Genomic DNA, 15,578 nt, shown 5'->3' with positions numbered 1-15,578 from the left:
TTTCACTCTATTGGATTTGTGATTTTTCTGTTGAGAAAATGTTAAAGATCTGTACAGTTCTAATCCTAAGCAATTAAATAAATCGATGGCATTGTAGTATCGTTTATAAATGAGACACTAATTTTGAGTTATGGACGGTTTTTTAATTGTGTTCTAAGTTATTATTATTTATTTATTTAATACAAGATCGGCCAGGTGGACATTACACATGTTACTGGTTAATAACAGATGCTTTTTTTTTTTTTTTTTTTTTTTCTAACAATTGATTATGGTATAGTCTCATACAAAAGACTAGCTAAACAAAACGTTATAAATTTTAAAAAATAATGAAATGAACAGATTAAAATAATAATTTTCGATAAAAGATAAAAGTAAAGTTAGTAATAAAAAAATGACAACTATGGATTTAATAAATTAAATAATTGACTTCTGATGGGAAAAAAAGTTTATTAAAAAAAAGATGAAGAGAAAAAAAATTAATATAAAATAAAATTTTAGAGTGATAATAACAGAACTGATAAATATAGAATTCATAACAGAATGTCCTACAGCAGCCTGGGCTTCAGTCTTCAGGTTGTGGTTGAGTTTTCCCAAGTTGTAGGTCACTGCTTCGTTAATTGTCGGTAACTGGGAGTGGAACTTCATGAACCTTTTTTTGATGTAATCCTCTATTGTCTCTATGTGTAATTCCCGATGCAATTGGCTGTTTCTTAGAAACCAAGGACCATCCACTGCAATTCTTATGACTTTATTTTGAAAAGATTGTAATTTTTCTTCACAACCATACAGTGTTTTCAGTTCATTTACTTTAATCATTCAATTTGCAAAATAAACGCTGAACTTATGAAGGGCGTGTAACCTGCCATCATAATCGAGGAATTTATTTATTGTGATGTCATTATTCTGGCAGCCATTTTCCCTCCTCCTTCGATCGAGGAAGCTCAAATAATCATAATGAATCCAAAGCGATTATGTTCATTTTTCTACACCGTGTGCACACAAATCCTATAAATCCACAAATCATCGCTTGTTCGTTTTGGTGAATTACGCGTTGGATCAAAAAGGTGCCCGATACGGATTCGTCTTAAAATTTTATTTACTATTGGAATCCGTAGAAAAAAATCATCTCAGAGTAAATTCCAGAGTTAGGAAAAGAACTTTTAAAGAACCAAAGCCACTGTTAGGTAATGAGCTATTTAAATTCCAATATTTTTTTTTAAAAATGCCGAGGTCAGAGGTGTTGAACACGTATAGCGTTCACTCTGAATATATATATATATATATATATATATCAGACTTTCGCAAAACTCAAAAATCCAGTTTTAAGGGGTTTTGAAATATATTTAAAAAAAAAAAAATCAGTTTCAACAAATCAAATAAATTTTAAGATCAATCAAATGTTTTTAATCAAATTTTTGTTTGCTCTTTCACTACTCATTATTATTTAAAATTTGGTTATGATTACCATTAAATTTGATTATTGCTATTTTATTTATAATTTTTCCTTACTCAGTTGTACGTTCACCAAAAATCTACCATCAGTTGATCAAATATAGTTTACTGTTAGTTTTATTGGACTCATGCTTGCTTGTACAGTCATGTTTGTTCATATCGCCTTATCATTTTGTGCTGTTGTTGTGGATGTTAGGCTTATATGTTGGTAGTAACAAATATTCTCTAATAGGAATTGAGTCACACAAGATTCAATGAGGTTACAGTTACAGCATTGTATAAAATAGTACATAAATAACCACGAATTAGAGATTTTATATAAATTTAATACATTAAATCACTGACAAATATAATTATTCAAAAGTTCGCAAGATCTTGAAGTTTTTATAGTAAACATTTTTGTATTTCAAACATTACTCTACAAAAGCATTCTAAATATCCACTATATAATATGCGTATTTGACGTATAATTTTTTGCTTATTTGTGATGACGAGGCGATATGAGATCAGTGAGCTCTTACTAGTTGAAATCCCTCTTAAGCTGATTCTAGAGGAAATAATTTCCATAATGTGAGTTTCAAAGTTTGCTACTTACAAAGTTTTTAGGTTAATTCCATCTTTCAGTACTTTACAGTATAAGCGGAAAATGAGAAAATTGAAGAATAATTTTGTCCTTCCTTAAATGATCGCTGACACCCTTTTTGACCAGTTGTCACTTGTTATATAAGCATTAGCGCCTTTTTAGTGACACTTCCAACTTTCTTTATTCCTTTCATACGTTTTTACAGATTAATTGTGATAGAAAGTAAGTTTATAAAAAACTTTGGTCTTATTGTGGTTCAAAATATTTTTTCCATGATCTTTTGAATTGATATTTGAGTCATAAACCCAACAATAAAATCAAAAATTATTATAGTATATTAAAGGACAAAATTGATACAAGGATTTAATCAGTATTAATATATGAAATTCCCTGTCTAGTACAGCATGCAACCAAAAACCAGCATATTTTTGATTTGGAAAATACAATGATTTTACATAAAGAAAATAATACATTCAAAAGGAAAATACTTGAATCCATTTACATATCTGAAAATATTAACTATACAGTGAATTTCAAAACAGATACAAGAAATTTGAACCAACACTATGCAGAGATATTAAGTAAAATTAATTTATGAAAAATATAGCATAAATTTAATGTGGATAATTATAATTAGCCTTAATGGGAAATTTACTAATGAAATAAAGAGACAAATTAAAAAAAAAATTATTATAATAAATAATTTTAATGCTTGAACTGAGTGGAGGAAGGTTACAAGCATTGTTGTGATAAAGTTTTAATAAATAGTTATTGTGATTAATGAATTTTAATTTTGGTTTTAATGTGAATATTGACTAATTAGGTAATTAGACATAATATGGAAATACTTATTAACAAAAAAAATATGTTTTACCTAATGTTTTAATCTTTCATAGAAATTGTTGTTTTGACCTGGGCAGAATAGCCTGCATGAAGTCGAGTTTTTAAATTATTTAGTTCCAAAATTGTATCAAGGTAAGATAAATTATAAATAATGATGTTAAGTAATTCGAAATGTTTGAGCATCATACATGTAATAAAAGCTGTTTTGTAGTGGATTGTCCCTGAGGATGGCCGGATTGGCCGAAACGTCGGACTTTTAAGAAAAATAAAATGTATTGAGACTAAAATGGATTGAAATTAAATTGTTTATTTTAACAAAATTAACCAGTCTCAAGAAAGTGTTTAAGATTATAAATTGGTATTTAATTATAAAAAAATGAATAATAAAATTATTTAGAATTGATTATTTATATTTTAATCAATTTATTACAGCTACAAGTTGTATATTACATAATTTTCTACAGTGATTTGTCGTCTTAGAATAGATTAAGAAATCCTAAGCAAGTCAACATTCAACATTCTTATCGCATGAAGATACCGAGTACCTGTATAGATCAACAAGTTAATGGCATGGATTGCCATTAAGTTTAATAAAATTAGACAAGGTTAATAAGTGTGAAACCTCAAATGTGATACGGAGTTGGGTATCAGATGTCGGCCGCAATAGTAATTGTTTGTAAAGGGGGGGTTGATAGGGGAACGATGGTATATTGAAAAATATCAAATGTGCCCAGGGACTATTTTATTATACTGGAGGGAGTCAATGCCGACCAGCTGGGTAATGGAACCATTTAGAGGCAAATCAAAAACACTTCAATTATGAAAATGAGGGGTCGGGCCTGAGTTGGTAATCCCTGGCGCATCTGGTGCCCGCCCTGGTGCTCGCACAACCCCACGGCCACCTTATAATTTTTACCCTAGGCCACTGAGAAAATATCTCTCCCTCCTCAAGTTCATATCAGAACCATCTTCAATCTTCTTCAAGAGTTCGATTTTTTTCTTCTTTAAAATAGGAAGCATTACATAGATGCCATGTTCAATTTTTAGAAAATGGATTTTTTTTTTCGTTGCAAAAGTATTTACTCTATTATAACCAACTAATAATTTTTTTAAAGCTATTTATTTCTTGAAGACATTAAACCTACATTCAATTAATATATTAATTGATAATATATTATTTAATAATATATTATTATACAATAATAACATTCTAATATTAACATTTAAAAAAAACAAACAATTAAAATATTTCAACACTATTACACAGGAGCTGTTTCATAATTAAATTTTGTCAACCAGATAAAAATCTTTTATATAAGGTAAGAAATGTTTTTGTTAACAAATTATTATTAGTATTATTCTACAACATTTAATATTACGTTATTTTTCATATTACCCAAAAAGATAAACAAAAATCCTCTTTATTAATATTTGTTAATATTTACTAATAAAAAATGAATTCTGCTAAAAAAAAAAAAAAATTAATTTTTCTTGAGTAAAATTTTATTGAAATTTCCCAGATATATTTTATTATTGGAAATTTATGCTTTTTTGGCCCAATAAAAAAAAAAAATGTATTCAATAAATTATTTGAGGTTAAAAACTTCCAAAAATTGAATATATTTTATTCTATATTTTCTTTTTTGTTTTACAACCTCAGTTTTGTCAAAATTTTAATTTCACTAAGGAAATCATGTCATCTACTAAAAAAACTTTTTAAGTAGATGACATGATTTCCATAGTGAAATTTAAAGTTTGACAAAAATGCGATTTATTAAGGTACATAGATATGGGATAGAAGTCCCGAAATGTTTTAAAACAAAAAAGAAAATATAAAATAAAATATATTAAATTTTTTTCAAAGTTTTTAACCTCAAAAAATTTATAGAAATTCACTTATCAGACTTCCTAAAAAAAAAATCTATAAACAAGTTTTTAGTTGTGATGTGGATTTAGATATTTAACAGGGACCTTTAGTTTATTAAATATCAGAAGTAACAAAATGTATATTAAGTAATAAACCATTAACTTTATAATATTATGTCTATATATAAAAACTATTCTGACTAGCATGATTCTATCTTTTTTTCAGACCTGAGATAGAGTGACTATTAGAAGATTACCCAAAGACAGATGTTGTTTTATTATTAACGTTTTGTTTTAATAGTATGATGAACTTTGATCATTAACGGTAGTTGAATAATTTATTTATAGTTCTAATCTATACCTTTTACTTTATTTAAGTTCAGTGCGTGGTTCACGTTACAGTTAAAAATTATATTTATTTATGTATTCAACTTTCATTCTTTATTTTTTTTTTTATTGAGACTCAATCAATGATATTAGTACTGCAATTTCCTAAAGAATATATTCCTAAATACAATAGACCAATCAGGAATAAAGAACTACTGCTATAGAAAAATGAACTCACTTTTGAAAAGCAAATCGCGGAACTAATTAACTGAATAAGAGTAATATGTCAAAAAGAGATAAAATATTAAAAATGGTTAAACGTCAGCAACTCATTAAAAAGTCATATTGATTTGGTCATACACCAATTTTAGGAGTGAGATAATTAGGTTCAACAATCCAGAATTCCCCTCAGTATTTCCATGATTTAGCCCCCCACCCCCCAATTACATACAATATGAGCTCTGAATGGGTTTTTAAGCTTACATTGTTGCCGGTCGGTCTAATTGCTTCATTAGCAGGACCTAATTTTATTTATAAAAAATTATTAGTACCCCTGACTATGACAAAAGACGAAGTGAATAGCCATTCGAATAAGGGTCTCCTATTTTTTTGGCCAGAGAGTCACATCGACACCTACAGAAATTTCCACAGTCCATGACTAGTGATGCCAAAAAATATCGAAAATTCGAAGTTAGAAAACATGGATGGTACCGTTATATAATCATAAAATTATCTATTTAAAAAAAAAAAATAATAATTGAAAATTAATTTTTTTTTTTGGTTTCTTTATTTCCTGAGAAAATAGTTTAGGTCTTTATTTATATGTCTGGATGTATGCATATTTGTAATAAAACATTAACATATTTTCGGGTCCAGTAGCCCTATATATTAAAAAAAAAATCACATTTTCATTAATTTATTATTATTATTTTTATTAAACATAAATTCAAGCAATTCTCACTTTTTAACTATTTACAAAACCAAGGTGAGAGGATTTTTTTTTCTCCGAAGTCAGTCTGAACTTGTCTTTTTTTTTTAATTTTTGTTATACAATTGAATCATAAAGGAATAGCATAAAGATGACCCACGAGTTCTGGTCTATGCAGATGATCGAGGGATCCCTCCGGAACATAAGGATTTCCTTTGAAGAGCTGTTTGTTGAGGCAAAGAAGATTGGCTTTCGTACTAAGACGAAGAAAGCATTATGGAATTAGGCATAAACAACCAGACTCCTAATGGAATTTCCCCTTACAAACCGTTAATTTAAGATACATGTATTATTAAGAAATAAAGGAATTTGTAGGAAATTATATAGTCATTAATTTCGATATACTTACTTAAATCTTATGAACGAAATTCTTCCTCAATACTTAATATGTTCAGAATCTCAAGGACATACAAAATACAGTGATATTGCTTTCATTATATCGTATAGTCTACTAAAACAATTATAGAGATTGTTCTTCAGAAAAAATAATACAACTATTTCAAAATAACAATTTAATTATTATTATTATTGACAATTTAGTATTTTTTTTAACTCGACTCCGTCCGTTACGCGCTAGTCAATACACTTAGCTTTAAGATCTTGTCCAAGCAGGTTCGTTCTTTACGTTTTATTCCTTATTTTACTCTTCATTCTTTTTACACCTATTCCCCTTCTCCTTCTCTTTTCTTATTACTTCTTCCTTACCAATTTTATTAAGTTACGTTCACCACATGTTTTGTTGTCATATTTACTAATTACTACTTTTGTCTTGTATTTGTTTGTTTTATTTCTGTCATTCTAGTATTTTACTTACATATTTTATCAGTTTCATAAATTTTGTTTCTCTTTTTTTTTCCATAACTTTAATTTTTAAGAAAATATTATTAAATTAAAATATTTATATTTCTTTTGGATGATATAACTTTGTATTTTATTTCTTGAATCCTTTTATTTTAATTACATACTTAATTACCTTCATACATGTTTTATTTCCCAGTTTTTTCAACACTTTTTTTTCACAACAACCTTTATCCTCTTATTATACTTAGACTAGATTTCTTTCAATAGTTTTTTATAACTATTATGCCAGTTTTTTTTTCAAATCATTCGGTAATTCCTCTAATTCATTATGGTTGTTATCTTGTTTTTTATTTTAAGCTCTGATGAAAGCCTGAAATTCTGGCCGAAACGTTGGTACTTACTTCACTGACCGCACCCCAATCATCTCCTCATATAACATTTTAATTGAGTTACACATTATGTAAATACCATGAATAAAATATAATTTATGAAATCTAATAAAGTGAGGGTTATTATTATAAAATATAATTATAATATAAAAATATAATACTTTTTATATAAAAAATAGTTCCTAATTAGGGGAAGTAATTTCTTTTTTTTCATATGTTTAGCCCTGATTTACATATTCCGGATGAAAACATTGATTCTGTTCATGTTAAATTCAATACATCCACATTTTATCCAAATTCCGAACTAACTCATTTATTTACTCACATTCTTGAACAAAAGGTATAAGCATCTTCCAGGGAGTTACTGTGGTCTGCATATTTTGTAAGATGTAGTAAATGGCAGAATTAAAAAATCCATAACGAGATCATTATAAAAACATAAATCAATCAAAGATACTTTAAAGGTGGAAAAAAAATTTTATGTGAGAAAATATTTACTAAAGAGAAATGTGTTTAGTTTGGAATCTCCCAAAAAATATCTGTATATTTAAAATGTAATAGATTAAAACTGGAAAGTAATATTTATTGAAAAGAAAAAATACATTCAGAAATAATGTCCTTTAATTAATTACAGATTAAACCATTTCTTGGAGCATCTCTTTTAAATAGAAATTTCGTGGTCTTCCAAGGTTTATAGAATAGAAAAAAAATGTAATATATTTTTTTGCATTTACGATATCAATGTTTTTCAATTATTATGAGATAATAAAAAAAAAATTAAGTACACCAGTGAAAATTTATAAATAATATCAAACAATATTTCAAAGTTGCAAGATAGAGGATTGTTGGTTTGGGGTAGAAGACCCTTCTAAAGAGAGCATGGATTACGTTTTCATTGGCTGAACGATAGTGTAGGCGATGTTTGAGGGTGGAAGGGGAGGGGGGTGTTGCCATGGTGGTCCTGGTTATTGGTTTTGTGCAGGTGAGGGAGGTAGGGGAACAGCGCATGCGCAATGACCAACCACCGTTGCAGTTGTGGTGTCCGCTATCGCAGGCTGTGGTCAAGCTAGTCCCAAGTGATTGTTGTCGATGCCATCCTCAGGCAAACTAACTCAGCCGAATTTCAATTTACAAACAACTCTAGATTGGTTCATTCCCTGCTAATCTGCTCTAGGTGGCTTAAGTAGAGAATTATGCCAATAAAGTATATCTCAAATCATTGACAATAGGATTTTTTTTTATATTACAACCCAATGGAATCGGCAGAGCGAATTAGGTTTTTAATAAAAACAATTTTAGAACCAATTTCCAATGTCCACTTACTGATGGGATCTCATTTTTCATAAAATAAAATTGATCAATTCAAAACTGTTATATTCTAGTAAACAAGTAATTAACATACATAATAAGCATGATTTTTATTGAGCTCATTAATTCTTAGAGGATAATATTTACTAATCGATCAAAGATTATAAAACCATTACACAATTATGTTGACAAGGAGACGGTCAGGGGAGCGGTCAAGATAAAATAACGAACAGCAAACAACTTTTTAAAGCCTGTTTTTCTGAATCCTACATTGGATAGCACATATCTCAGCTTGACAGCGCATTCAATCTAGTGGGCAATGAAAACGAATTAATTTTTTTAATTAAAAAAGATTAATTAAATTTAAAAAAATTAATTTTTTTTAGGTCAACATTATCTTTGCTTATTTGAAAAAAGATCATTACAGTTGAGAAATGTACTACTAAGATAAATTTTACAAGATATTTTAACCCGGAAACTAAAAAAAAACGAGGATAAAAAAAGTTGTTTTTAATGCTAAAAATAATTATTTACAATATAAATATACCAATACTAATATAACAAACCTAACTAATAAATAAATCACCTTACTGATATAATACATGTAAAAACAAATTAAAATAACATATCGCTTTATAAGTGCAAGTTGCTTTCCTTACCATAGCTTGCAGTGTTGTTTCACGGATCTCCTTTTGGAAAACAATATTTGTTTGGAGATTTTTTAGCTTATGAAATAGCCGGATCAGAGGATATTAAAAACTTTTGTAAATAAAAATCTTCATCTGTAGTGTTCTAGTTACTAAAATGGAAACCATTTTGTAAATGGTCAGTATACAAAATTATCTAATTGAGTTTAGCAAATACGTGAAATATATTACTGGCATAGGCAAAAAATAAATATATTCTGATGTTCGTAAAAGTTTCGTTAAAGTTATGACTTTTTAATGTTTTAATTAATTTCAATTTATGCTCAATTAATATAAAAATATAAAAACGGATGCAACATTTTCTGAATCAAATAAAAAAAGCCCTCCTCAAGAATCCGAAACATATTTTTGAAAAAAATCGTAACTTTAGGGTTTTTATAGTCTTCCACTACCGATCGAAACCGGTATATCACCTATTAACACGATTGTGCAGAAATCATGTATTGTCTCGTTTTATTTTTATCTTTAATCTCGATTAAAATTATTTTTCCTAGTTTCCCTGAACTCAGTTTAAGAATTAAATTCTGTAACAATTATATACCATCAATATTTTCTAACAACCCTATAGAAAGGCAGGTGTCTACTAGACCCAACTTTAGGGAAATTAAAAAAAATAAAATAAAAATTAATTTTTTTTCCACGAAGTATATTTGTAAAATAAAAATATATTTTTTGAGCATTGTCAAGAACTAGTGGTAACAAAAACTTGAATTTCTTAGTCAATCCATGTGCATTCGGAATTCTCAAATTTTGAAAAGATGGAGTTCTGCACTTTTAACATGCATCGAAGGTATTTTTTCCTCTTGAAAGTGGAAAAAATCAGGGTGTTGAAGATTCAAAATAATTTAAACGCCAGTAGTGAGTGGCTGGCTTCTCTTGTCATTAGGTCCTTCGAAATCAGGCATTTCATTGAATTAAAATTTCTCAACATCTATATCTTATAAGAAAACAAAAGAGTTACCCTTTTATGTCTAAAGAAAAGAAAAAATGATACTCAGAAAAGCTAAAAAAATCTATAACCTAAATTTTTCTCTATGTTTTATATTATATGTTAATGCTGGAAAAAAAGTTTAAATATTTATAGTACTTTTTAAGTAAAATAAATTTCAACTTTGTCTTTCAATGGCAAATGTTTATTTGTTCCGTCTTGCTCAGTAAACCCAATACCTTCCTTCTAAATCTCACTAAGACAAAATGTATTGTATTATGTATTAGAAAATTTAAAAAATTTTAATTATAGATTTTGTATATAATTATTGTTTAAAATATTTTTAATGAAGCTATGAAGATTTGGAAACAGTTAAGAAGTTTTTAACCGTTTTTTCCCCCGATACTGCACTTTTAACTTGCATTGCTCTGAAACCGCTTATTTCAGATAGCTTTCCAGTATATTCGGAGAACGTTACTTTCATTGTCCATATACCTCACATTTTAACATTCATCGATTTAATTATTGTTCTTCTTCTAAGGTTATTCATTTCAAAGGATAAACCAACAAAGGACGTAAAAGGAAAAAAAATATTGGCGTCAGCATAAAATTGTAAAGCTTCTTTTAAAAAAACAAATACCTAAAAATTGTAAGCAACTATTTATATTACAGAAGAACAAAAAATAACATTAAGAATTAAATATAGACACCATACAAGAAAACATGTTCAATACTGCCATAAATCTATAAGCATTTAAAATAACTGCAATAGGAAATTATACAAAAATAATAACTCACAATTATTAAGCAATTAGCAAACTATATATTTATTATGGTTTTTTGTTCATTCAGTTTATTTTTTAACAGAATATAAAACATAGAACATATGGAATAAGCATCAAAGAAGATTGAATTTTTAACGCTATCTCAAAGCAAATTATTGTACATACTGATATTTACTGAAAACTTTTATATTAAAAAAAAACTGTTTATAAGAGAAAAACCCCTGACGATCAGTATATCAAGTTTAACTTGGTTTAGATTATCTGCGTTTACTGCCCGAAGAATGTCCAGCTATTCCCCAAAGACCCTCTTGGAAAAATAGCTGGACAGTCTCTTAAATGATTCTTTACGTATAAGAGACGGGCTAGAAACCTGAAAAACAATATATACGAATAGGTATACATTTAATATCAATGAAACAAACGTTGCCTACTGGAAGGGAGGGAGGACAACTATAAAGAGCAGCCTGATAAATTCAAACAAGGTTACAGAGGTAATTTGTATAAGAGGGGAGGTGGGGAGGTGGCAATTGAGAGAATTAAATCGAGAGGGGGATAGAGCACTCAGAATAAGGAGGTTAGCTCTGGCACTTACCGTCTTTGTTCATGCCCATGCTAAGGCACTTCTTGAGCCGGCAGGCCTGGCACTGGTTCCTGTGAGCCTTGTCAACCACGCACCTCCCTGTACCTGCCTGGCACCTGCAACACAAAACCATTTCATCAAAACATACATCAAATGTCTCCGATCTCAGACCTTTTTGTCAAACACTAGATCTGGAAGATTCTTAAAAATCGATGTTTAGGACCTTTTGCCACTGATTTTAAGGCATCTAAAAATCAAAAGAGAAAAATGTCATTATCTTTCTTTGCCAACTTATGCAAACAAGACGAAACCTGTTACAGTGACTTCATAAATGCAATTTATTGCCTTTTTGTCAAACACTAGATCTGGAAGGTTCTTAAAAATCGATGTTTACCGACCTTTTGTCACTGATTATAAGGCATCAAAAGAACAAAATGTCATAATCTTTCCTTGCCAACTTATGCAAACAAGACGAAGCCTGTTACAGTGACTTCATAAATGCAATTTTTTAACTAAAACAACTACGTTTATTTAATCTTGTCCATTCCATATCTTTTGTATTTTTTACGAAATCTCTTAAGATTTTAGACAAATTTACGGCGGTTGATAATGATTATTAATAAATCAATCGAAAAATAGTGGTTTTAAATTTTGAATTTCGTGTATTTTTGAGCTATTATTACGATAACACATACAAGTTACGACTAAACTGAGTAGAAATGTTAAAAAAGAGGGTGGTTAGAGTGGTTCTCTCAAGGCGGTTGGGCAGAGTATCGACACAGCCTTGAGAGAACCACTGACTTATTCGTGTAACTGATATATAATATATATAAAAGTAGGTTTATTGATATTATTTAACTTATCATAATAGTAAATAAGGTTCTTATTATTATTTACGACTTATACAAAGCTAATTTACACTCTTACACACTTATATTTATATAATAGATTCTTATCTTCAAATCTTAAAATATGTATTCATGAACTTTTCGATCCTCTGCAGTAAGTATAGGATACTTTTCAGAACTGGAAAAAATACATTTTCTTTCAAATTTCTTTCTTAAGATGCTGCCCCATGATGACCGCTGGATCGAATGTTCGGGTAGACCAGGTAGTTGGACACACCGCTGAGCATCCGATGTTGGAAGGTATTCGTGTAAAGGTGGTTTCGAGTAACGGGACTAAACTAATTAAAGCAGTTATATGAAGTAGTAACCTAATAATAACAGGTATTTGATAGAAATTTAACAGGAACAAATATTGTATATTTTAATTCAATTGCTGAAGAGATTCCTATAATGACTTTTGGGACTTGAAGCGTTCAAGAATAATTTTTTTTATTTGACAAAGTAGTTTTCATGAAGTTGTAACCTAATTACCTGATTAATAGAATAAGAGATTAATATAAATGTGAAGTTCAAGAGGTTCGGTATTAAATAATATTAAAGGTGGCACGAACCTGGAAAGTAAATCTACTTCAGGGCTCCCTCCAGCATCTGATTCAGTAGAGCTTTAAATTAATGGCTCAGGGATTTATTCAAGTAATAGAAAATCATACTATTCCATGGACATAATGGACAAGGAAAAGTAGTTTCAATTGATGACTATACATTAGTATTTTTTATATAAAGACAAATAGTTTATTGTGTGCCGGTAAATCAATTATCATAGATAGCATCAGCAAAAACATTTGCTTTGGAAGGATGATGGTGGACTGCTTCTGATGTTGAAATGAGCCCGGAAGGCTATTGACCACTGATGGTTCGATGAACTAGGGAGGGTGCGAGGCAGCCAGAATAACAAACACCCGTACTCCTCACTCCCTCATATCGACTTACACAATCCCTGCCCATTATAAGGAGGTCGCCAACACTTTATCGTCCTCCCTCTTCACTAGTGATAACTAATAATATTTATTCCTCCTAGACATTTTAGTGTGATTGCTATGCATTCGCCTGGTTTAGGGGCCATCCCCTAGTTGCTAAAACCGATCAAATAATATGCTGAATAATAATTCTTATACAATTCCAACGAGGTAAAATCCATGTGGATATATCAGCGAAATTAACATTTAATTAAGCTTAGTGGACGAGAACTTATTACACCTAAACTCTACAAAGTTACATTAAGCTTATCGGTCATTTTGATTTTAATCATTGTTTGTTTTGTTAATCCCTTATCTACACTAAATGCTGAAAGATAATAATAATCAATTCGCTGCGAATCAGATAAAATTAAACATTTTATGCACTGCGGTTCCAAAAACCGCATATATTATCAAATATCTTTATCGGTTCCTTATGGGAAATCTAGATGCAGGTGGTATGTAGTATTTAAATTATCAAGTAATGTTTCAAATCTTCAGGTATCTCTGTTTCCTTCGCTCCAGTATCTCCGAACCTCTTCTTAGCTTACTTCCTCCTGATCGTATTGGTTAGTTGGTCTGCTGCTTCCCAGGACGGTACGCTCTCTCATATGCTACAATTCTTCCATGACTGTCCTACAGCTACCCTGTGAATCCTCCGATAGATCTGCACTCCATACCCACTTCTTTTCCTCAACTCAATATTTTTGGATTTCTTTCCAGCCATTCTATTGGGTGGTCACTATTTTAGGGAAGAAACCAAAACGTTCCTCAGGTGTCGATTCCTATTCTTTGAAATTTAGAATTCTTTCTTTTCTTAGATTTCTTTTCCGGTTATGTTAATGGGTCACAGTTAAACGCAAGGAAGGACAGTTCGAATGCCACCACACACATGTTATTTTTTCGGCCACTTTCGATGTCGCTCTACCAGGGTACCTGCCCCGACTGTTGTGTTTACCTAGGGCTGGGGGTCAATATCGCTAATGAATCTAAAAGATTCAAGTCTCAATACATTTTCAGTCGGCAATGGCCAGTTATTAATATTTTGGATTTTTTTCTTTTAATCAGCCATCGGCCAAGGTAAATAAAACCATATATTGGATTTATAATTTATAAAATACTTTATCAATCCACTTAATATTGGACTATGAATCTCTTTTTGGTGAGGTCTGAATAATGAGTAATAACATGGAATTAAAAAATGCGAGAAATTACGCTTGGAAAGTTCCTAAAATTCCTGCAGCGACTTTGTAGTTTTAAGACAATTTAGTTATATTTTTGTTTATGTTGGTAGCACTGTCGTTTTGCGTTGATGACGCGTGCTTTCTTTATTTGCTCTTATGTCTCTGCAAGTTTCAAGCTTCTAGATCAGTTTCGTCATCTCTGTCGTGCTGTTAATCATGGCTACTCCGCTTTCTATTTACACCAAAGAAGAGCAACGTTCGGTGATCCATTTTTTGTTGTTGAAAGGTGTATCAGGGGCCGAAATTCATCGAAGACTTTCGGTGCAGTACGGGAACAGTGTTTTGCCACAACGCAGTGTCTATGAATGGATTGGAAAATTCAAAAATGGTCGCACAAGTGTTACGCACGATGAAGGAACCGGACGACCGTTTACCGCTACAAATGAAGAAAACATGAAGCGTTCAAATGAAATGGTGCTCTTAGACAGATGAGTAACTATTGACGAAGTGACACATCGTCTACAAATTAGTCACGGTTCTGGCTACGAAATTATTTACAACAGACCTGGGTTTCATAAAGTTTGTGCAAGATGGATCCCAAAACAACTCACACACACACAAAAAAAAAAACTCAAACGCTCCGGAAACGTAATTTTTAAGTACTGGCTCATCCTCAATATAGTCCCGATCTTGCCCCTTCTGACTATCACTTGTTTAGTCTACTCAAAGAGGCATTCAGAGGTCGATTTACCTTTGACGAAGCAATAAAAGAAGTGGTACATTCCTGGCTCACAGCTCTACTGAAAACCTTCTTTTATGCTGGCATCACGAAGCTTGCACAACGATGGACCAAGTGCGTTGAAAAGAAAGGTGACTATGTCGAAAAATGATGTGCTTGTAAGTTTCCTATTTGATACCAATAAAAGTTTATAACTATATTGCGGATAATAATTGACTTACCCTCGTATATATT

General features: G+C 30.2%; 1 protein-coding gene across 1 annotated transcript in view; it reads right to left on the bottom strand.

Annotated features, from left to right (window-relative positions):
* Window positions 1–15,578, bottom strand: part of LOC106681634 (photoreceptor-specific nuclear receptor) — an 81,707-nt gene that overhangs the window by 31,446 nt on the left and 34,683 nt on the right. The window contains exon 4 of the mRNA XM_067049560.1: window positions 11,570–11,673. Within this exon, the coding sequence (XP_066905661.1) occupies window positions 11,570–11,673 (104 nt within the window). The remainder of the gene's footprint in view (window positions 1–11,569; window positions 11,674–15,578) is intronic.

This window comes from Halyomorpha halys, unplaced genomic scaffold, assembly GCF_000696795.3.
Source record: "Halyomorpha halys isolate HHAL.00 unplaced genomic scaffold, Hhal_1.1 Scaffold354.1, whole genome shotgun sequence".
Taxonomy (NCBI): domain Eukaryota; kingdom Metazoa; phylum Arthropoda; class Insecta; order Hemiptera; family Pentatomidae; genus Halyomorpha; species Halyomorpha halys.
This window is presented reverse-complemented; position numbering and strand designations above follow the sequence as displayed.